This window comes from Mytilus trossulus, chromosome 2 (assembly GCF_036588685.1).
Source record: "Mytilus trossulus isolate FHL-02 chromosome 2, PNRI_Mtr1.1.1.hap1, whole genome shotgun sequence".
NCBI lineage: Eukaryota > Metazoa > Mollusca > Bivalvia > Mytilida > Mytilidae > Mytilus > Mytilus trossulus.
Window position 1 is genome coordinate 48,757,227 of NC_086374.1, and position 25,615 is coordinate 48,782,841.

Genomic DNA, 25,615 nt, shown 5'->3' on the forward strand with positions numbered 1-25,615 from the left:
AGCTGGATTCAGCTCTAAATTTGGATTGTGATTAAATAGTTGACACAGCATAGGTTTCTGACACAGAATGAATGTGGTCTAATGAACTTAAAATTTTTGTTTTGCCTTTGAGCAATTCACTATGCTGTTGAATATTAATCCTCTCAAAAAAATGTTTGAAAAATTTTCTTTTTATTTATGAAATTTCAAATGAGGAAAATTTACCCCCCCCTCCCCAATTTTTTTTTCACATCCCCCTATCCTTTATTCCAAAACCGATCTCAATTCAAATTTCTAATGGAGTTTGCAACAATAATCACTCATTTAAATACATCATAAAATATCAAAATGTAAAAAAAGTGCTTGTTTAATATTACTGAATGGTAAAGATTGTTTTAATTTATCAGCTGGTAGTAAAAGTGAATATACATTGTATATTGTATAAAACATTGATTTAAGTTGATTCAACTACTATTCTGGACAAAGAAAGATAACTCCAATTGAAATTTCTTGCTATTGCACAATATTGTGCAATTAGATATTTCTTGCTATTGCCCAATACTGTGCAATTGAAAATACTTGCTATTGCACAATACTGTGCAATTGAAGATTTCTTGCTATTGCGCATTACTGTGCAATTGAAAATTTCTTGCTATTGCACAATACTGTGCAATTGAAGATTTGTTGTTATTGCTGAGTTCTGTGCAATTGAAAATGTCTTGCTATTGCACAATACTTAATATCATAATTTTGTCCAAAGTACTGAAAGTGGTGTTGCAGACCAACAATCAGTTAATTTATCTATTAATGAAAATTTACACGATACACATATCATTTCACCCTTTGGAATGCATCTGCAAAACAGACATTCTATAAACTGCATTGTCACATACCAGTGAAAAAAAGTATCTTTGATAATAGTACCTTATAGACGGTAGCTTTAAATAGTGCCTGCATTTTTATGGTTGAAACTGAATCTTATTACAACACATTCAATTACCCTCAACATGATTCTGCGGAGGAGGATCTGATATAGTGACTCCCATAAGCCTTTGTCAATCACATATATAGCAGTCAAGTTCTAAGATGTTCAGGAATCTCATGGTCTTGAAGTAAAATAGTTTTATTTTCTAATAAAATTGAGTATGGAAATGAGGAATGTGTCAAAGAGACAACAACTTGTCGGACCATAGAAAAAAACAACTTAATGTTTAGTTTACATACAGCTTGAATGTAAAAATGGACTGAAAAAAAGGGGCCAGATCATTTCACAAATTGAACCATAGTTAAAAGTCCAAAATGGTGACACACAAAGAACCTTCAGTTGACTGACAGGCAAAGGCAATGTTTCCTGTTTGTAGCCATATTGGTTAGCTAATAAAATAGAATGGATAGATGCCATTTCACAATTGAAGTTTTTGAAAGTTAATATGTCATTGTATGTATATATATATATAACACTCAGAAACGTGTCCTTCCCCCCAAACGTGTCCGATTCCCCCAAACGTGGCCACATTGACGTCACTGAACTGCAAAACATGTCTAGTTATAAACATCGTCAAAGCGTGCAGTTTGTATAAACGCCCAAACGTGTCCATTACTCAACAAACCCCCAAACGTGTCCAATCCCAAAAACTTGTCCATATCAAGTGTTATTTGGCTATTGTCTATTCTATTAACGTATATTAATTTTACCATTTCATTAAAAATATAGATAAGGTACTTTTTTAAACCGGCCGAAAAAACTGGGTAAAAGTGGGGGCGTCATTTCGGCTATGTCATATGTAAATTGTAAGCAGACATGTTTAGTTAAACTGTACAGCTAACGGATGAAAGTGTCCCTTTCTCTGCACATTAAAATTTGTATGTTATCTCTAAACATTGTGAAACACCGACAACTGGACGATCAACAGTCTAAATATAAATGTATCAGTACAAATGAAAAAAATAAAAACTTGTAACCTATGTTCTCTCTAAATATATATGAAATACTTGCAACTGGACAATACACAATCATCAGTTTAAAGATAATTTAAACAGTATATAGAAAACAGTAAAATCATTAAAACATGAATGTTCTTTAAATATGCATAAAATACTTGCAACTGGAAATGCGCTATCAACAGTCTAAAGTTAATTTATACAGCAAATATAAAACTATTTCGCTCTAAATATGCAGAGTACTTGCAACTGGACAATACGCTATCAACAGTCTAGAAAGTAAATTTATACAGTACAAATTAAGTTTGCAATTACGGTAACCACTAATAATCGGCGTTGATCACATAAAATTCATATTAAAAAAAAAGAATCTATAAAACCAATGCATGAAATATTTGGCACTGGACGTTATGTCTCTTGATCGTGTGTCTATAGTGATGATGGAAACCTAAACTTTATATAAAAAAAAACGGATAACTAGTTTATGATTTGATGTGTTTTTAAAATACACACAAATTGAGCTAGAGAATTAATAACAAAAGTTTTAAAAAAAGATGCTGTTTAACGCCCGCCAGGCAATATTAGCACAAATATATAAAAAAAAAAAGCATCATCTGAGTTTATAAGTAAAAAATAATTTACAAAGTCACCGATTAATTCAACTCTATAGTTATGTGCAGGTTCGCTCTAAATGAGTTTGAAATACTTGCAACTGCACAATTAGCAATTTTTGTAAAAAAATAATTAACAATTACAGATTGAATTTTGAATTATGATATTCATTAAAAACCTACACTTAATTAACTAAAGCTAGTAATAAATGAAAGTTTGTCACCTGTGTCCCCATCATAAAGTTGCCATAAACGTTATCAGCAATTTTTTTTAGGAGATACATTTATTAACGCTAAAAGACATGAGACGTTCTGGCCTTAAATATTGGACACGTTTTGGCGGATAACATTTATCGGACACGTTTGGGGGTTATGAATTCGGACACGTTTGGGGAATATTGTACATTTCGGACACGTTTAGGGAGAAATGACACGTTTGGGGGAATTGGACACGTTTGGGGGGAAGGACACGTTTGGGAGTGTTACATATATATATGTCAAATTGATTATCAGTGACACTTACTTGGTAGATTTGCCATGAATATTTCCCTCAGTGCCATGAACTCTTCTTCTGGTGATATATCTTCTGATCCAAAATCATCACGTTCAGGCCAAATCTCCCTGTAATATACATATATTCACATACACATGAGTTAGATGATACAAAAGAGATATTCAAAACTAATAAGATGAAGACAAACTTAAAACACTATGGCAAAAAAACAAAACAAGATCAACACTCTGAAATCACTATAGAGAAAACTATTTAGAGCAACATCAACCCCATCAAAGACTAGGGTTGATATCATGCGCCATAGAAGGTAATGCAGATACTGCTCCTTTAGTGGCAAACTGCCATGTTGCTCATAATACAAGCAGATACAAAGTTATAAATCTATAGAATCTGGACAACCCTGTAAAAGCATGAATAATAGTTTTGTTAATGATAGTGTGCCAACAATGGCTATACAGCTGATGTAATTTCCATAGCATTGATGTTGGTTTTGAATTTACATCTACATTTAGGTTTTGTAGAAGTTGTATCACTCACCTGGCTTCCATAAATTACTCGAAATAAGACACATTATGAAGAAATGTGTCTGAAGAATAATAGTTTGCTGTCATCAAACATAATTCTGATATAATACCATCAGAAGATTTAAATGTTACAAGACACAAACTTCCAGCAGCATGAAATGGGTCTCATTGGGGTTTAAGGGTGATGAGGGATTGCTGATATTTTTTAAGTCGGACACGTGAAAGTAAAATTATCGTGCCATGAAAACGGAAAATGAAGCCTAGCGGGACACGGGAAATTACAAAAAAATAAGAATTGCTTTAATAGGTACATATTGTAAGGGGGATATAGGAATCTGACAAAACAGTAAGCAAGATCCAGGATCAGAACCCTTCCATTGAGACCCCCCATGAAGGATCCACAGTCAACTCACAGCATTATGAAAATGACTGTTAGTATTTGCACCCACAGCAGTGGGGTGTATAAATCCTGAACTGAAGGCAACAAAATGGTTCAAAATATGGGTTGTAAAAATATTAAGCATTAAATACTTCATATCTAGTTGAAGTAATGATCAAACTAACAGTGTTGATTTCAAGTTTAACATTTTTTTTATTATTGTTTTTAATATCACTAGTAACTATAATGATATATAGCAACAGCCTCCCCTTGATTATTGTTCTTACTTAGCCAATGATAATAATAAGAGCAAAAGGGTTGCCTGAATTTTTCAAATCTTACTTGGTAGATCTATTGTAAAGAGCAATAGGGTTGCCTTCATTTCCTAACTGGCAGAGTAAATAAGAGCACTGGGGTTGCCTTCATTTTTTAATTCTTACCTGGCAGATCTAATAAGAGCAATAGGGTTGCCTTCATTTTTTTTTAAATTCTTACCTGGCAGATCTAATAAGAGCAATAGCTTCCCCTGGTTTGTTCTCTCTTAATGCATCCTGAATCTTAATCATTGCATCAATTCTGTAATAGAAATATTCCTTAAATCAAATTAAACTATTTATTCAAATAATATATTCTATATTAGTATGCTGTTACATTATCAACCCACTGATACACGGCATATATTCTATATTTTTATTTATTCAAATAAGTTTTGGTTTCCAAATCCTTTCCTACACATCAAATCATTGGTTTCCAGTAGTCTTATTAAAAAAAATATTCAAAGGGCAAAAAAAACCCACATAAACCCTCCTTTGATGGCAAAATTATTGATTTGAAGATCACTGTATCATGAATTTAGTTCAGGATCAAGATTTGGACATTAAAAATTGTAAACTTGATGAAGACATTGATGATATGAATGTTTGACAAAATATCATTAATTCTACAATTGACAGCTCTTACAATGCAATTTCTATAGAATTAACATGTCTAAGGGACATAATAAACTCCTGAAAAAATAATTGATCAGCAATGATTTTTCCAACTCATCCCAGATTTGCTTTAGAAACATTCAATATTAGTTTCATAACAATCCTTCAAGAAATGAAGGCCTGAGAACTCTTAAATATGCAATTTCTAAAAGAATTTATATTTCCAAGGGGCATAACTATTTAAAAATAGTAGATTCTCACTGATTTGGAACTTGTCAAGAGACATCACAAATATAAACCTATGATTTCAATTTCCAAAAAAGCTGGGAAGAATTATAGAAGTGAGAGCACATACAAGACTGGAGGGATGCCCAGTATTTCCATATTCTATTTTCAAGGCATAGGGGACAACTACCATTATAGAGTGCTCCTTAGAAAGGAGGACCCTATCACATTCATGGTACTTCAGTCTTGTATTGATTGTTACATAATTCTTACCTTTGTTGATCTTCCTGAACTTCAGAAGCAGCATCAAATGGTGATATATCAGTAGGAATTTCTCCTCTCCCTTGGAACAAGGCAGACAACTCTTCTGATACTTCATCCCATTTGTCATCAAGTTCTGTCTGAGTAAGGTCAGAAACAGGTTCTGATGCTGCAGAATTAAAGAAAAGACTAACATGAGTATACACTTTAAATACAAAATATATTCCAGTGAGCCTTTTTGACCTGTGTTTAGATTATGCTAGGTTTTTTCTTTTATATGTAGATTTATAGCTGATACTTTTCTTCAAGAGAAGCACCAAGGACATTCGCTTTGCTTTACACAAGTAAAAGAGATATTCCTCTGGTTTTACTTTTACATAAATATTCTACTGGCATATAATAGAGACAAACACTAATTAATGTTAGATGGAGTGTAAATAATCATAAAACTATTTATTTTCTCAATACAACAGATAAACAAGACAGATGTAAGGTGCTGGTAGTAAGTAATTGCTGGTTATGATAGATCTAAATGTGGTACATTAGCAACAACATGTAAAATTTCAATCTAGGATTAAGTTACACTTCATAGAAATTATTTGGATACAAATAAACCAAAACTTGTCATTCAGAGGCTCATAAGAGCATGTAATGCTCACTAGAATATTTGTCTAAATGTTTAAATGTTTGGCATAAGAATAAAAGTATTTAGCAAGGGTATATATATTGAGTTGTATGGAAGTATGTTATGGATGTCTATATATGTATGTAAAGTATGGTTAATTACAGATCATGAGCAAAGATTCTTCCAATTTGAATGCTTGTGGGCAGAAAGTATAACAGATTCAGAATTACTACACCTTAATAAGCCAAAAAAAGTTCTATAACTATATCCCAAATTTTCAAATCAAGATCGTGAGATAGTAGCATTCACAAGGGGTTATTACACTTCAACATGGTAAAAATAGTCAAAGTCTCATAAATCCTGCCAAAATCCATCACATTTTATAACAGCTAATAGACTATCTAGGAACTCACTACCAAAATAGAGCATTATAGAACTAATCTTTGATGGGATTATCTTTGATGCATACCTGCAAATACAATGAAATAGTAAGTATATCAGTTGTATAATAAAATTATGATTAAAGAACCTTGTGCTGTTGGTTTCTTCTTTTTCTTTCCTTTCTTTGTCTTTTTCTTCTGTACAACAAGATGGGAATTTGTCTTTGTGGCATTTTCTAACATTTTCAAAAATAAGTGTGTTGTTTCAATCAAGTCTTTCAAAAATGCCCTGGAAAGTATTATTGTTCAAAATGAATAAGTGATATCAAGTAATTGATTATAAGAATTGAACATTAATTACTATAGACAAACTTAGAATAAAAATTAAAAAAAAAACAATAACAAATTTTCAATGTTGTAGCAGTGCAGATGAACCAGAAAGTTCATGTAAAAAGGTCTTTTTATTGTATGATAGGTATGATTGCTGTCTCCTTTTATTCATATATACTGTAGATTCATTATTACTCGTTGGATACCAACTTTCATGGATTTTGTGGATACAGGTGATCCCCAAATTCAAATGTTCAACCAATTACAAATTTTCTATAGGCTTTGTATGGCAGTACCATGAAATCAAATATCCACAAAAAGAAAGTTTTCCTCTATCCACAAAAATTGAGGCCCAAAGAAAATAAATGAAATCAAAGTATTAGAACACACCTGCAATATCACTGGTCCGTGACTGAATTAAAATAACATACACCTTATTTCTAGTCAGAGTTTTTGGTATTCTTTTTGTCATCGGAAGAAGTCATAGGGGTTATAAGGTGTAAAGTATCCTGTTAACTTACTTTAAATAAAGCAAATACTAACAATGATCACTGCTCTTTTCTATATCACTAACGGAAAGCTGAATACTAAAATTTATGATAAAAGGGATGATTTTTCATTTCCTATCGTTAATTATCCGTTTTTAGATGGTGACGTTCCCTTGTCACCATCTTACAGTGTTTATATATCTCAATTTGTACGATTCGCTCTAAATGTAACAATGTTTTAGATTTTAACGAGAGAAATTTATGTATTACTGAAAAATTATTACACCAGGGTTTTTCGATATCACAAACTAGTCAAAACATTTACTAAATTTTATCATCAGTATAAAGACATCATTTGTAAATATAGCTCAACATGCAGACTTCTAATACCTTCAGGTATTTCACATCCAATTTTTTATGGAAATATTCTTTATAAAGCACAAAGGTGTCAGTATTCACCTCAGAAACTTACAAAACCTTTGAATAGACTTATTAAGAAGGGATATAATTACAATACTGTTGTCAAGTCATTAAAGATTGCATATTTTGGCGTTAATATTGAGTCACTGATAAGGTCTTTGCATCAGAACTAAACACATTTATTCTAAAAACAGTTGTTGGCATGACACGGGTTATGTTCTTCTCATATATGTTATGATGTATGATACTAAACCCCTAACGGGAAGGATTGTGCCTGATGTTCATATGATGAAATCATAATCTTTCAGTCAGTTTAATTGAAGTCTGGAGCTGGCATGTCAGTTAACTGCTAGTAGTCTGTTGTTATTTTGTATTATTGTCATTTTGTTTATTTTCTTTGGTTACATCTTCTGACATCAGACTCGGACTTAACTTGAACTGAATTTTAATGTGCGTATTGAGATGCGTTTACTTTTCTACATTGGTTAGAGGTATAGGGGGAGGGTTGAGATCTCACAAACATGTTTAAGCCCGCCGCATTTTTGCGCCTGTCCCAAGTCAGGAGCCTCTGGCCTTTGTTAGTCTTGTATTATTTTAATTTTAGTTTCTTGTGTACAATTTGGAAATTAGTATGGCGTTCATTATCACTGGACTAGTATATATTTGTTTAGGGGCCAGCTGAAGGACGCCTCCAGGTGGGGGAATTTCTTGCTACATTGAAGACCTGTTGGTGACCTTCTGCTGTTGTTTTTTATTTGGTCGGGTTGTTGTCTCTTTGACAAATTCCCCATTTCCATTCTAAATTTTATTTGCTTTAAATATCTTTTAGTTTGAACTTGTCCTGCATATCTTACTTCAAGGGGGAACACATGTGACATATACTTTAGGTATCTGTATCAGATTGACCCAGAACTTATTAATTTTTCAAAATATTGATTATGTGTGGAAAAAAGGGCTTTGAATCATGTATTGTTTAATTGACACCATTGTCCTTTATAAGTGAGTAATAAATTTGATTTTTTTTATTTGTTGTCGTTATTTTATGGTATAGATATACAAAGATGCCAACCCCTTTTTGACCCAATCAGTAACAATCTATCAAATTTTCCGTAATTTTGAAAAGTTTTCAGTAATCATTCAAAAACGTGCATTTACCAAAGAAATTACTGACGTGTGGTTGCAAAGTGATGTGCACTAACATGTTTTGTTAAACATGTTATCTGTAGTAATTTTTCCATTCATTAATAGTTCAGATGTTCTTGACTCGTAATTTTCGTTTGTCAATGAGAAGTAGAGAAAGGGGAAAAGCTACTTCATCAAATGCAAGATTGCCTCTTCAGAAGTCAGTTAGTTACCAAAAAATAGGTCGATAACTCCTGAGAAACCAGAAGCATTACCAAGGTGTTTTCTAAATAGCGAACCAAGCCAAAAAGACAATGATAAAAATCTGTGTTTTAAAAAGTTGAACCGCGATGACTGGGAATCCATAACAATTCAACTTTGACCGCAATAGCGTAGTTTTGATCGCAAAATCAGACAAATTATGGAAAAATCGTAATGGTTGGCATCTATGGATATAAACGAAAAATTGAATTTGCATTCATGTTTCTTAAATATTATTTTAGGTCTTCTTCCATGTTAGCTTACTTTTTTTATAACAAATAAAGACACTACTAAAACCAACAAATACCTGGACTGTTTACTCTGATCAAATTTCTTCAATAAAGTCAGAAATATATCTCGGAACTCCATCATGTAAAATATATTGCCTAAAATAAGAAAAATTCAAATAAATTTATTAGTTTGAACTAAATCATCCCTCTGGCTACAACTTATTGAATCTAGTCTTGAGAAAAAAAATGCTTTTAAAATTAAATTAAATATTTCTCAAAGCTGTGGCCTGCTGATATTTTTCTTAGATGAAGAGATATATGGCTCTTTCAATGGCGTCTTTAACAAATAAAAGATACAAAATATATACTTTAATTAGATTAGTTTATCCAGAAATCAAACAGTAATGCAAAAATTCTGTTGGCAATTCTTTAGGTCATCAATCATTTCCTAAGTTCAAATAGATATGTCATGTCCAATAATATACAAAACTCATACTTTTTGCCTGAAAAAGTTGTTATTATCCTAGGCTTTTTTGTTTAGTCTAAAATATTTTGTAGTTTGCAAATAAAATTCCTATCCTTTAATTTTTCAAAATATTTATAGTATAACTAATCGCCGTATTTGAATATCTAAAATAAGACAACGCGTGACCGAACGACGCATGGATTAACATGATTAAACGAGTGCGCAGCACGAGTTTAATCCATAGCGGCGTTCGGTCACAAGTTGTCTTATTTTTGATATTCAAATACGTCAATTAGTTATACTTTTTATTACATTGGCTAATGGCTTTTTTTTTATGAAATTAATGTAGAAAATGTAAGGAACTATATTATTTTCCTACGCATTCACAATTTGTTTTGCTCCGACGTTATCGACGTCTTGACAACGCCTATTGTTGTATGACGTCAGAGAGTGAAATAACCACGATTATTTCACATGTGAAATTATCGGTTTTTATTCAACTGGGAAATCAATGTAATTCATTGCAACCAATGTAATAATTACCTTTAATGACCTTTGAGCTCTCCATTAATTGTGTATTTTTAGATCTGTCCATCATATCCAAATAATGCAGCAGTTCTTGGTATGCTTTTAGTGCCAAATGTACCCTGTTTATAAAAATTTGTTTTTTGACATTATATATGTGATGAAGTAACATATTTCTTTATAACGGTAAAATTCTCATCAATGATAATTTAGCTTTAAGTATTCTGAAAACTGAATTTAAAGTGCAATAAATTATGAAATAAATAGAGATTTTGTACATGGGACACAGATGATGCTCCACTTGCATATAATGTTATAAGAAGAAATGACTCAAGAACAGTAAAAGTGACACTACCAAAATTTGAACTGGGATCTATGTCTTTTGTTATTTAACATTGTGTAAAATTTTCATATCATTTGGCTGAGCAAACAATTAAGTAATAGCAACTATTTTAGGATGTATGAACGGACTTACAGACAAAGGTCATACTTAATGCCCCCTTTGCCTTGGCAAGGCACAGCCACAACATTTTTTTACGACAGTGGGAAAGGTATGATGATAAGGCCATTTTTATAGCCTCTTGAATTTAGAATTTAAAAAATATCATAAACCAAACACATAACATTCTTTAGATGTGCATCATGGCTACATAATGCATAAACTACCATAAGAATCTCATTTATGAGATTTAATCATTAATAGAAAGAAATTTCTCATAACTTCTTTTAACAAATAGTATTCAAATATACTTTTTATCCCAGCTTTTGACCCAAATAGTATTCAAATATAAATTTATCCCACCTCTTGGCCCAAATAACTGCCTCTTTCTTCTCCATCATAATCATCTCATAATACTGGAACAACTGGACTTGAATGTAGTGGAAAGTCTGTACTGACATTGTCTCACTGAAAATCGAAAATACAGTACATTCAAATTTTAGTTAGTAGTGGTAAAATATAACATCTTCTATTACATACAAAATCTTTCAATTTATTGTATCATGAAAAATAGTTAATACAAGGATGTTAATGTCTTTGAAATTATGAGGTTACTGATTGTCCACAATGCAACATACATTGTAAGTTAATGTTAGCCATTGAATAAAGAGATTTGTGCCTAAGTAATGAACCATTTCATATATATATAATGAGGATACTGTACATGTCTTAAAATAATATCAGTATAAAGTATCTTACAATATAAAACATTGACATAAATATTGTACTCATATTTTTATAAAGTGAAAGTAAAAAGTCAATGTTAGCTTTAGTGTATTCCTTTATAAAATATGTTTTCAAAACCTTGGTACCAGGACTTTTAAATAGTCCAAACCCATGAGATTACAAACATCTTAATATTTCCTGTCTAGTCTAGTGCATTGGCTTTTCAGGGTTCCACACTTAGTCTAGCTCATTGGCTTTTCAGGGTTCCACACTTATTCTAGCTCATTGGCTTTAAGTTTTTAACTCTAGTAACTTGCCTCACTAAATCTACTTGTTTACTATGATGGCGACAAAACTCCATAAAGAATCTCATGGCCCAGAGGTAATAAGTTTCATCATGGTCCTGGGTTTTCTCTCTTGCTAATATGTCCTGAAAAAAAAGACTTAATGATGTCATAAGAGACGAAGATAATATATCTACTGACTTTATATAATGGTTTCAAAAGAAATCAATGGAAAAAAAGTTGTGATAAAAATGAATGTGTTTTTATGCATACCCTCACTCAAAATTCTAAGTGACAGTAAACAGGAAATAGGGGTCTAACACCTAACCCCTTTTCAGGTGCTGACAAAATATGAAGTAATTCTGTTTAGTAGTATTTGTTACACTATACTTGTAATAGTTAAGATGTTCGTAAACCTACTATTTCTACCATATATCTAACAGTGAGTAAAGTAAAAGCTATGTGTTGAAGGCTGTACTTTGACCTATTATGGTTTACCATTTATAAATTGTGACTTGGATGGAGAGTTGTCTCATTGGCACTCATACCACATCTTCTTATATCTTTATAACATCTGTATTTACAAGAAATAATCATAATGATTACCTTAACTGCATACATCAAAGGGTTGTAGCAATTGTCTAGAAACTGTGCACAAAACTCCTTCAATCCAAGACGTATACTCAATGTTGATCTCCTGCTAACCTCCTGTCCTTTGATTGGTTGTCTATTTTTAGGTTTCTTCTTTGGTTTTTTAGTGCTGTCAAATGTCATTTCATTTACATCTTTCAGTGGTTTGTGATAAATAACTTCCCTGTCACTGATAGACTTCATGTTGTGTACAACAAAGGTTCCACCAAATCGAGAATGTCTATAAAAATTATTTGAAACATGATAAAAAATGTTATTATAAGATTTGTATTTGTTTTTTTAAAATTTTATTGAAGGTTTGATTTCATGAACTTTCTAATCATATTCTCTTGTCTGGTTAAGCTGATTTTATTCAATGTATCCTATATATATCTTTAACTTTGTGAACAGACTTCTGTTATTTCTTAGTGTGCATGATATGCCAAAAATAAGGCTTATGTAGACTATTTATAAACAGAATATCTTTACTGTTACCTTTCCTGACAGCAGACTCAGACTTCTTTAAAACTGAATTTTACATTGTGTATTGCTGTGTGTTTGTTTTTTCTAAATTGGCTAGAGGTATAGGGGTCGATCTAACTAAACAAGTTTAACCCCATTACAATTTTTGCCTATCCCAAGTCATGAGCCTCTGGCCTTTGTTATTCTTTATTTTTTTTAATTTTAGTTCATTTATATGTTTTGGAGTTAGTAGAAGGTCCATTGTTCACTGAACAAGTACACATTTTTGTTTAAGCCCAGCTATGGCTAGCCTCCAGGTGCATGATTTTCTTGCAGTGATATCGACCCATTGTTGGCCTTTGGCTGTTTTCTGCTCTTTGGTCGGCTTGTTGTCTCTTTGACACATTGTCTATTACCATTCTCAATTTTACATATAATTTCTACCTTGTACTAAATCTCTTCACATTTGCTAGTTTTTGCAGTTTTTCCTGCTCTCTAACCATCTCTAACTCTCTAAAATATAATAAATATAAGTTTATAAATATCGTCATATCTAAATTGAATTAAAACATATCTACTTTGTATTCTTACAAAAATGATTAGGTCAAGGTCATTCATACAATAGTCATCAAACAATTCTCAACTAGAACAGTTGTAATTTTGACTAGTTTCAAAAAGATTGACATATATTCAATATTAAAGGTATCAAACCCAGTTAAATATACATCAAACTTTAAAATACAGTCAAGATCTGTTTTTGTACACCTGAAAATGTGTGTGCAACTTGTTGACTTGTTGTTCAAATGTGGACTTCAAAAAGTAGAAGTCAAGTTGAATTATTAAGAACACCATGAGTTTGGAAGACTGCATTTTTTTTTTCATTGATCAATGTCGTTTTGAGGTCAACATGTTTACTAAAAGGGGATTTATTTTTATGTGTAACATTAGAATGGAAAGATTACTGTGTTGTTTTATAAATTGACCCTTGTAAAACATGATTTTACTGTCAAAGATATCTGTTTACCTTGCTCTGCTACATGTGGCTAGAATAACTAAATTTATAACAGTAAAATCTCAGATACAGAGATCAAACCTAAAATACAATACAGTGTTCTCCATTCTAATGCCACATTAAGATTTTGAGATACAAATTTGTATTTTATGTTTAATTTTTTTATATTGAAAGTGGCTTTCCTTAGTTATGGACTGGAAGAACGTAAAATCTAACCCTCCAAAGTATTTGTGAAAGTCCAATGCAAATTATCATTCAAAACTAATTGCACTTTTAACTGTGATAACACATTTGCCTTTTCCACTTTTATAAGACAAACTACAGTTTAAGCACTAGCACTAACTTGCTTAGTATATAACTAGGTCTAGTGTTGGTGTACAACAAACTGTTTTTTAAATTGCAATGTAGTACCTATATAAATTGAAAGATTGCACGTTACATATAACATTTATTTACCTTTCATCTTTCTCTTTCTCTGTCATTGACCTCTGTACACCAGCGCTGGCTAAGATTTCTGGGTTCTATAATAAAAAAGCGTAAGAAACATTAAAAGAGGTACACAATTGACTTCCATCCATGAATGTTCTAACCACATGGCAGAACATTCAGTATCTATACTATGACAAATTAATTAAATATTGGCCTACAGCAAATATTAGTGTCCTATTATTAGGACAGTATTACATTATGAGACATGAATTTTAATACTCACCTTGTAATAGATGATGTTCAGTAGTTGTCGTTTGTTGATGTGGTTCATAAGTGTTATTTGTTTCCTTTTTTTTATATAGATTAGACAGTTGGTTTACCCGTTTGAATGGTTTTACACTAGTAATTTTTGGGGCCCTAGAAATTTTGCTGTTCGGTTTGAGCCAAGGATGTGTGTTGAAAAACGTACTTTTAGAAATTGTGACTTGGATGGAGAGTTGTTTCATTGGCACATGGAGAGTTGTTTCATTGGCACTCATTCTCTACTAACACTTTGAAAATGGACATTGAATGTAGATTTCATACACATTATTGAAAGAAAAAAATTAAGTGAAATAGTTCTTTATTATTCATGAAAGCATTCTTATATTTTAGTGTCAGAGAAATATGAAAAATTATCTCATTTACTGATATGTAATCTGATTTAGTGAATTTTAACTTGATTTATGAATTTGCCTAGTGTCTGACAAATCTTATCAAATATTAACGGCTTTAATTAACTAGAGGCTCTAAAGAGCCTGTGTCGCTCACCAATAACTCCTTAGGGGGTCAGTTGACCATTTTGATCATGTTGACTTATTTTTAGGTCTTTTTGCTGAACATCATTGCTGTTTACAGTTTAACTCTATCTATAATAGGCAAGGTGAGCTAAAAATCCTTAATATGGAGCTTTTATTAAAAACATATGCATTGCGTTAGAATAATTCTAGTTTGACTAGAAAAATATGTGTGAAAATTTAGGGTATTATTGAAAATGATTACAAATTTTATACAAATATAGTCATTAATTTACCTGTTCCCTGAACATTAATGAGACAATTTCTAAAATATGCATGGAGAAATTCCTTTCATCTTCAGAACTGGCTATATACAACAAGAGATCTTCCAGTCCTGTACAATGTATTGCCCATATAACCTGGTCGTGAACAGTAGCATCATCATCTGTTCTCTGAATAATAAAAGATTAAGTTTCAAAAAATTTGGTTGAGTCAAACTGAAGTTAGAGAAAGGTAACTTATTTTTTGAAGTACAGACACTTTAAATGCCCCCTTATCTGTAACAGGACAAAAAAAGAATTTTCTAGCTGCATCATTGAAGACCCATTGGTGGCCTTCTACTGTTATCTGCTCTTTGTTCAGGTTTTTGTGTCTTTTGGCATGTTCCCAATTTCTGTTCTCGTTTTTTTTAGTATTATATTCATATCTAACAGGCTCTTCAAGTTTGACAATAATATCTACCTGCTCTCGATCTTCATTAGGAGGAACATGAAGTACATTTCTAATCAATATCAAAATTCTTTCAATAAGAAGTCGATCCTCTTCCTGTCTGTGTTCCCAATCCTATAATATAACAAATATAAAATTATGTATGACATCATACCGCAGTGTCTGTGTTCCCAATCCTATAATATAACAAATATAAAACTATGTATGACATCATACAGCAGTGTCTGTGTTCCCAATTCTATAATATGACAACTATAAAAATATGTATGACATCATACAGCAGTGTCTGTATTCCCAATCCTATAATATAACAAATATAAAATTATGTATGACATCATGCCGGGGCCATGTGCAAATGATTTTTATATTGAAAGTTTTTTTTCTCTCTTATATCTTTAAAAAGTGATAAACATTGGTAAGATTTGCCATCTATAGCGGTTTTCAAGGTAATGGACAAAACATGCATTTTAAGCCATGCCCACTATGTGTGTTTGCTAAAATCCAATATTTTCTATGTTTTTCTAACAATAAATGGACACGGAAGTTACGTAATTTCAATCATACAGAGAAGAAAATTGACCCAGGTTAATGGTCAAATATGAATAAATCATGTCATCTCTGGAGTTTGTTAGCTTTGGTGGTTTTTTAAAATTTAGTTCATCTATATGTTTGGAGTTAAGTATGACGTCCACTTTCACTGAACTAGTACACATTATTATTAAGGGCCAGCCTCTGGATTAAGTATTTTCTCACTGTGTTGGAGACCCATTGGTGGCCTTGGGTTGTTTGGTCACATTGTTGTCTCCTTGACATATTCCCAATTTCAATTCTCTGTTTTTAATACTTACCAGTTTAAGTAAATCTCCAAGTTTCTGAGTTAAAGCATTAAACAATTCTTCATCAACAAAGGCCTACAAAGTATTAAAAATACATCACTTTATAAAACTGTATAAAATCAAAATGCACATGTTGTAGTTAATAAAGCAATGGCAGTTGATGATCTGCTTGATAAATTACCAAAAATAATGTTGATAAAACAGAAAATAATAGCATTCCATGATTAAGATTCTGAGAAAATTCAATAAATTCTAATAAGGGCTTAGGAAGAGTTGCAGAAATAAATTGGGTACTCCCAACCACACAAAAAAATACACTTTCTTTCACAAAATTGTCTTTAAAACTTTAAAGATTGAAAGCCGTACAGTGACCTGAAGTTTTAAATTTCTGTGTCATGTTGGTCTCTTGTGGAGAGTTGTCTCATTGGCAATCATACCACTTCTTCTTTTGTTATACATCTAATAAAATAAAATGGAAATTGTTTCACACTGAAAACTCTGTTAAGCAAACCTCTTTGTAACTCTGTAAAATGGATTCAATTTCTATGTAAATATTTCTAATGGTTTTCTCAGTAGGAACTGTATTGTTAAAACACAAAATAGCTGGTTGTGTTAAGTTAACAAGAAGTCTGAAAAAGAAGAAATGATTTACAATGTTAAAATTTTCACGAGTTCATGAAAACATACAAAAAACATAATTTATATAGCCAACTGCTATCATGTGTAAAGAATGCAGTGATAACAGTAATGAAAAATATGATCATGTGTTTCCAAACAGTTCTGGTAGATATCAAATCCTCTTAGAATGTGAATTGTTCTTGTAGATATAGAAAGTCTCATTAGAAATGCTGTTTTAACAAATAAAAGGTAAACCAAAATTAGATATTGCTCCATAAAACTATAGTTCATGCTAGTTGACCTTGTCCATGTTTTGTTATTGTTAGAATGATGTCTCATTGGTAATATAGTATCGCCTTGTTTATAAATCTAGATCTACTGCCTTCCCTTAATTTGAATGATCACCCACTACATGCACTATAACTGGTTCTTGTTCAGTAGAGCATCTAACCTTATAACAGCATCAAACAGTTTTTCGTCATGTGAATACCATTTAATGATATGAAGTAAATCATTCTGTACAATCTGAGCATTCCCTAACTCTCTACGAATCTCAAATGAATCATCTTCACGTTTCAGAAATCTGATAAGATCCTTGATAGCCTCTGAAAAATATGTATTACATGTACGTGATTTTAACAAGAATATTTTGATGTGTCTGTAGTTTATATGGATGACCAACTCATACTATCATTTTCTGTGTTCATCAGTGGACTTCGAAATTGGGGTAAAAACTTTTAAAAATTAAAAGGGCATATCATAGGGAACATGTGTACTAAGTTTCAAGTTGATTGGACTTCAAATTCATCAAAAACTACCTTGACCAAAAACTTTAACCTGAAGCGGGACAGACAGATGGACAGACCAGGTCTAGCATAAATAAACTGTTATCACAGAGATATGTCTCGCCTTTTTGTAATTTTAATCACAAACTAATACATGTAATGTAAGCAAACCAATTAAAGTCAATAGACCATGACTGAGGCGGCGGAGCCAAATAATCTCCATGGCAATGAGATGTGACAATGCTAATACATCTGCATACCAATTATCATTGAAGTACCACAAGTGGATCTCCATAAACTGACCTTATCACAAAGTAATACATGTAAAGTAAGCAAACCATTCAAAGTCAATAGACCATGACTGAGGGGGCGGAGCCAAAAAATCTCCATTGCAATGAGATGTGGCAATGGTAATACATCTGCATACCAATTATCATTGACGTACCACAAGTGGATCTCCATAAACTGACCTAATCACAAACTAATACATGTAAAGTAAGAAAACCATTCAAAGTCAATAGACCATGACTGAGGGGGCGGAGTCAAATAATCTCCATGGCAATGAGATGTGGCAATGGTAATACATCTGCATACCAATTATCATTGACGTACCACAAGTGGATCTCCATAAACTGACCTAATCACAAACTAATACATGTAAAGTAAGCAAACCATTCAAAGTCAATAGACCATGACTGAGGGGGCGGAGCCAAAAAATCTTCATTGCAATGAGATGTGGCAATGGTAATACATCTGCATACCAATTATCATTGACGTACCACAAGTGGATCTCCATAAACTGACCTAATCACAAACTAATACATGTAAAGTAAGAAAACCATTCAAAGTCAATAGACCATGACTGAGGGGGCGGAGTCAAATAATCTCCATGGCAATGAGATGTGGCAATGGTAATACATCTGCATACCAATTATCATTGACATACCACTAGTGGTTCCCCATAAAACTGAGCTAATCACAAACTAATACATTGTTGACGCCATCGCCGTCGCCGGAAACAGCATACCTATGTCTCGCTTTTTGACTCCTTCAAGGCGAGACAAAAATGGAAGGAGATGATGTACATTTATGATTACCTATCAGACAATTTGTCAACTAGAGACCTATTAAAGGACATGGATAATAGCAACAAAAGGTCACCCTACAACCTTCAAATGTGCAAACTTAATACTGTATAGTAAGCTGAAAAACATAAGTTGCAATTTTCCAGAACATAACCATAAATAAGATAGATTGAATTTCTTGTAATCTTTAATGACAAACTGTTTGCTGTGAAACCTGGTAACCTGAATGTCTTTGATAAAAAGTGAAATTCTTTTTATTAGAAAATTGTTCACTTTGAATGTACAAAAATGTACTTTTCAACATGTCCAATCAAATTTGAAGAATACTATACTACAAAACTGAAGTAGGCTTTGCTCATTGTTGAAGGCCATATGGTGACCTTTATTAGCTAATTTCTGTGCAATTTGGTCCTTATAGAGAGTTGTCTCATTGGTAATACCAAATCATATTTCTAAATGTTTCAAACAATCATATGTAACCATAAAGTACAACTCATACCTAGGCAGTCTGGTTCCTTGACATACTTGTTCCCTTCAATATATCCCAGAGAGCTACATGTAGCCTGTAATTCTACATGCATAACCATTATGAACCTGAAAATAAAGAATTTTTCACAATAGAGTTCTATACTCATTTAGTAGATAATCAATCACAGTAAAGAAAGAGATTGATTATTGTGATATATATACACTATACAGATAAACCTAGTTACACAATGTAACTGAATGCACATGGTATATTTTATTCCATTTTTTATAGAGACATTATAAGTTGTTAATGGGTTGAATGGTATCATTTTTAATACATGTAACCTAGAAAGTTGTAATATTATAAATATCATTGAAAGGGCAGGCCAAATGACATGAATAATTTCAAATCTCACATTGACTTGTCAAAAAATTACTGCAATGAGGTATAGGGGGAGGGTTGAGAACTTGTGATCTCAAAACACATGTTTAACCCACCATATTTTTGCACCTGTCCCAAGTCAGGAGCCTCTGGCCTTTGTTATTCTTGTATGATTTTTAATTTTAGTTTCTTGTGTGTAATTCAGAGTTTAGTATGATGTCCAAATTATTACTTAACTAGCATACATATTTGTTTATGGGCCAGATGATGGACGCTTCCAGGTGCAGGAGTTTCTTGCTGCACTGAAGACCCATTGGTGGCCTTTAGTTCCGGATGTTGTCTTCTGTATAGTCAGGTTGTTACATTCCCCATTTCTATTCACAATTATATGAAGTACAAATATGTACGGTATCAATAATCAAAAACTTGTACAATATATTTTGGTGTACATGGTCAATGATGTTGAAGAAATGTAAAATATTTGTAATTTTTTCAACTGAAGGAATTTTTTTACAGTGTACTATTCACTTTATAATACCTGCTCCTATTGTCACACTTTTGTTTATAATTTTAATTCCATTTTGAATCTTTTTTTTAATATAATCAAATAAAAACAGAAAAAACTGGTATTTTTTTCCCCAAAGTGTCTGGCGTACTAAATTATAATCCTGGTACCTTTGATAACTATTTACACCACTGGGTCGTTGCCACTGCTGGTGGACGTTTCGTCCCCGAGGGTATCACCAGCCCAGCAGTCAACACTTCGGTGTTGACATGAATATCAATAATGTGGTCATTTTTATAAATTTCCAGTTTACAAAACATTGAATTTTTCGACAAACTAAGGATTTTCTTATCCCAGGCATAGATTACCTTAGCCATATTTTGCATAACTTTTTTGAATTTTGAATCCTCAATGCTCTTCAACCTTTTACTCGTTTGGCTTTATAAATATTTTGATATGAGCATCACTGATGAGTTTTATGTAGACGAAACGCGCGTCTGGCGTACTAAATTATAATCCTGGTACAATGTACCTTTGATAACTATTTTCTATTACATCTTTGAAAAAATAGGATACCCATGTAGGGAATTTTTATATTTTACAAATTATTTTTACATTGAGTTTATGGGAGAAAAATTTGGACTTTATTGGTGCTGAATGAAAAATGACAAAAAAAAAAAGGTCATATACATGTACATGTATTTCACTTGAAAATGTCGTTTGCGCAAAATCTCCAACACAGCTGTCATTGCTGAGGAAGTGATCTCAAAGTTTTCAAAGGTTGGCAGGTATGATTGCCGGTATAATAACACTGAACTTGTCTTGAGTCAAGAGGCAATAGCCTTTGATGTATGTTTCTTTTTTTTTAGTATTATCAACTGAGACATATATTACAGACTAGGGGAATAGCTCTGGTAGCATGGATGGAGGCGATTATATACGGACACATAAAAACACATCAGCTTCCATTTCTACATTTTAATCAGACAAAGATGACGTCACAAACATAAATACAAAATACTGACAAAAGCGGAATAACTCTCTCTCACATACAGAAACATAATCTGACCATACATACTGATATATAACATCCCGCCCCCCAATACAAAAATTTACTAAATTTTTACAATGGTCAATATGTTTATGTGTTAAAAAAATGCAATTTATAATCATTTCAAAATTGAAAGTTTACATCAATAAAGTTAATCTTATACACTCTAGTAACCATTTTAAAACAAACGTATCAACGCTGCAAAACCGAAAGTCTGGCATCTCGGACTCCTCCCTCGGATGACCTTATGCACGCATTACTCTCACACAAACAATTACAGTCATACACACACACATATTAATGGCATTTCCTACTAGACAAACTGATATCATTATAAATAGCTGAATACTCATTTGATAATATCATCAGAGACCTTAAACTCTTAAATTTAAAAAGGTTTTATTTATAATAAATATCACACCGCTAAATGATAAACCCATTCACATCAGCTTAAATTCAAAGTAAACAAAATTAGCATGAAAAGTATCTGGATTCATAAAATCAACATAGTTAAAAATAAAATGTTCTTGTACAGAATAAATTCATCAGGGTTTCTTTAAAATAGGTCTTCTTGGAACTCTTCAAAACAATGGCGATACAGTTATCACCAAAATACGGTAAATATAACAGTTAATATAGGTAACGGCGGAATGGACACAACAGCAATACAGTCAACATTAAGCAATACACATCACACGTGTAGTTCAACGGGTTAATCTGGGTCAACATCAATAAACAGTAAAACTGGCGCTTCTGGTGAAATCGGAACTTGAGTATGCATGGCGATACAATTATCACCGATACAAATTATTTAAATAATGTCAAATGAAAATAGCATATAATAAATGTATAAACAGGATCCAAATGTTACAGAAATAAAATGCATGATGCAACGAGATAAATCTCACGTGCTTCAGGTTAAAACGGGATACACTCAGGTAGTTGACATTCATCACAAATCACAAAGACAGTACGTATACAAGACGAGACATGGTCTGTTCTACTTTCCAAAAATAAACTTAAATGTTGGAATTATAATAAAAGTTCGGGTATAAAAATTTAAAATCAATAAAAGTCTTCAGCTTCATGGCGGCAATGGCAGGATCCATCAGGAACAGTCGGTCAATTTCACAAGTAAAAATATCCAAAATCCATTAAAAAACAAAATCCAAAATATGTATAAATCATTATTCACGATCGTTTACATGTAGGTCACTCCACCATATTACAGACTAGGGGAATAGCTCTGGTAGCATGGATGGAGGCGATTATATACGGACACATAAAAACACATCAGCTTCCATTTCTACATTTTAATCAGACAAAGATGACGTCACAAACATAAATACAAAATACTGACAAATGGGGAATAACTCCCTCTCACATACAGAAACATAATCTGACCATACATACTGATATATAACACATACAACAGACGTCAAAGTAAAAATATATAAAATAGTCTTTCTTTGGATTATCATATATCAAGATTGAAGGTGTCAAACGACTCCCTGGGGAAAAAATTCCAAGATTGAAGGTGTCAAAGTACGAGTATTGAGATAAAAATAATTGCTTCTATAATTTCGTCTCCAAAATGGCAAAATCCATTTTGGGCTTCGCAAAGGACAAGGGCTCATCAACGATCAAACTAAAAATTCTATAAATTTCAAATTATTTGCAGGGAGGTCAGCATCAAGTCTGGTAGTCCGAGATTACTCTGACGTCCGATGGCTGTTTTGTCCCACGGCCCCAGTTTGTCTGGCAAAACAGCCGTCGGACGTCAGTGTAATCTCGGACTACAAGTCTGGACAAAATCACACATCATCTGTGTTTAAATGTATTTTTATGGGAAAATATAGAATTGGTCAGTTACTACATACAACGTCAAACCTTTAAATAGTATATTCTTAAAACATTTTTGGATATATATTATCTGACGGTTTCTTACTCTTTTTTTTATTTTCGCGGGAATTGTTTACAAGGTGAATTAAAATTTCACCAAAAAATAAAAAAAACGAACAATAATAACAGTTTTATTATTTTTTGTCACTTGTATATTCAATCAAATTTGAAAATACTATAATATTGAATTATTAATTATAAATAGATAGTTTGTTTTAGGCACACAATTTGATTCTATAAAGAAAATAAGTAATCTCATATTTTTGTTTCGTTTTGTCGAAAAAATAATAATTATGGTCGGTGCTTTTCATTTGCGCCAATTGGCATTTCATTTGCGCCAAAAAAATCTTTCATTTGCGCCACAAACCATATTTCATTTGCGCCAAAAACTAAATCTTTCATTTGCGCCAATATTACAGGTAAGTACAGGTAAATACAGGTAAAATAGTATAAAATATAAAAATTTTCAAAAAGTCTTTTAAAAATGAAGAAACATATTTCTCAGAAATCAGTTGACTCAACTTATCATAAAATCATACAAGTTATGCTAAAACCTCGATAAAATCATACAAGTAATGCTAAAATCATATAAGTAATGTTAAAACCTGAATAAAACCTTTGTAAAATCATGAAAGTAATGTTAAAACATTGATAAAAACAGAAAAGAAAGCACTATACACTGGAGTACATTATTGAGACATTTGTTAGCACTATAGTAAAGTTACAAGTCTGTTCTGGCACAAAATTTATAAGCAACGGTCTTGATGTAGTCATGCCTTGAAATTTCCTCTCTTAGGAAAATGTTAGGTGCATGCCATGTTTCTCCATAAGATAATCAGTTTTCCCTTTCTCCCATCGTCGAACTGCAGCCGGTGTGTCCATATATCTCATTTTGATGTATGTTGTAGCCTGAATCTTCTTTACAACGTCAACATAAATAAACGTGTTGATGTTTTGAATAAAATTGTTCATTAAAATGTGCATGGAATGACTTTGGTCCATTGTTGGTTCGTTTGAAATTAGCAGTGGGTATAGCAGCCCAAAATGACGGTGGATATCTAGATTCCGAGCTTATATAAGTTTCCAAAACATAGTCAGCAACTTTTATGCATCTGCTATCAGTTGGAGATTCAGTCATAATGTCCTCTACGAAGAAGTCTTCAATTTGATCAGGCGGTAGGTATGGTAACCCAAAAATTGATGATAACCATTTACCAATTTCGCAGGTCTTTTCCTTATACTCGGTACTTAATCCAAGATCTTGAATTTTCCGCCACCAATTTTGGCCAAGGTGAAAATCTTCAGCAATCGATTTTCGATCCTGGCAACATTCGCAAAATAACATTATGCATGGCTTGTTCAAAGTCTATATGAATAGACTGTGGTATTAGTACAAGATTTCTCTGTTCACAAAGTTGAAATATAAAGTTCCACATGTTTGTGTAGCATTCTTCACTTTTTCCAGGAAGCAATGCATATACTAGCGGCACATAGTTACCATCTTTACATCCATGCAGTGTGTACATTAGAAAAAATATCTTGAACAGCATTTAAAGGTACCATCCACAAACACTATTTCAAATACTAGTATTAGAAAATGAGTATGAACTCACACATGTATCCAGGGGGAGTTATGTACAAACAAAAAAAAACAAAATAAATCGTAAATAATATTTAACTTTTCCGTTATATCACCTGTCATACCTGTAAAATGGCGCAAATGAAGTTTTTTTTTGGCGCAAATGATATTTAACCTTGTGGCGCAAATGAAAGGTTTGATTTTTTAAAAATTGGCGCAAATGAAATGCGCCCAATTATGGTCTCACTGAAACTCAGTGATAAGGTGAATCGCAATTGACTAGCTCGGTCCTTTATCTGACAAGTACACGTACTACGAACCCCACAAGAAAAGGGAGTTTTCTACAAAACCAATCTTCAATAAGTTATGGAGAAACCATTAAACTTCCTAAAGGGGGGGGGGGGGTAGTATGTTTTTTTTTGTTTTTTTTGTTGTTAGGTTTTTTTTTAAAAGTTTTTCGATGTCGTTATCAATCAAATTATTTCAATTAGTTGAATATGTTTTCTTCAATATCTAACACTATAAGGTAATGGGAAATCTGGATTCAGAATATATTTTTTTGTGTCATCTGTTTGGCCTTTTTGTTTTCATCAAATTAGCGAGTAGATTTTTTTTAATTTTTTTTTTAGGAAACACCATAACCCCACTCTTTGAAGTTTAATGGTCCATACACAAGAATGAAGGACATCCTTTTTTTTTTACGTTTA

At 32.3% G+C, this 25,615-nt stretch overlaps 1 protein-coding gene across 5 annotated transcripts in view; it reads right to left on the reverse strand.

The window, feature by feature from the left end:
• LOC134707455 (protein timeless homolog) overlaps positions 1–23,424 on the reverse strand; it is a 52,444-nt gene extending 29,020 nt beyond the window's left edge. For 2 of the 5 annotated variants that reach the window (XM_063567207.1, XM_063567203.1), the window contains exons 1-18: positions 23,376–23,424; positions 19,521–19,615; positions 17,603–17,756; positions 17,045–17,162; positions 16,546–16,608; positions 15,710–15,811; positions 15,265–15,420; positions 14,220–14,284; positions 13,196–13,264; positions 12,266–12,530; positions 11,693–11,805; positions 11,013–11,117; positions 10,229–10,332; positions 9,297–9,375; positions 6,518–6,657; positions 5,376–5,532; positions 4,444–4,524; positions 3,055–3,152 (exon numbers count right to left, since the gene is read on the reverse strand). In XM_063567207.1, coding sequence (XP_063423277.1) covers positions 3,055–3,152; positions 4,444–4,524; positions 5,376–5,532; positions 6,518–6,657; positions 9,297–9,375; positions 10,229–10,332; positions 11,013–11,117; positions 11,693–11,805; positions 12,266–12,530; positions 13,196–13,264; positions 14,220–14,284; positions 15,265–15,420; positions 15,710–15,811; positions 16,546–16,608; positions 17,045–17,162; positions 17,603–17,756; positions 19,521–19,608 — 1,957 coding nt within the window. In that variant the 5' untranslated portion in view covers positions 19,609–19,615; positions 23,376–23,424. Of the gene's footprint in view, positions 1–3,054; positions 3,153–4,443; positions 4,525–5,375; positions 5,533–6,517; positions 6,658–9,296; positions 9,376–10,228; positions 10,333–11,012; positions 11,118–11,688; positions 11,806–12,265; positions 12,531–13,195; positions 13,265–14,219; positions 14,285–15,264; positions 15,421–15,709; positions 15,812–16,545; positions 16,609–17,044; positions 17,163–17,602; positions 17,757–19,520; positions 19,616–23,307 lie in introns of all 5 variants that reach the window. The other 3 variants (XM_063567206.1, XM_063567204.1, XM_063567205.1) reach the window with 3 other exon arrangements.
• Positions 23,425–25,615: the final 2,191 nt, after the last annotated feature.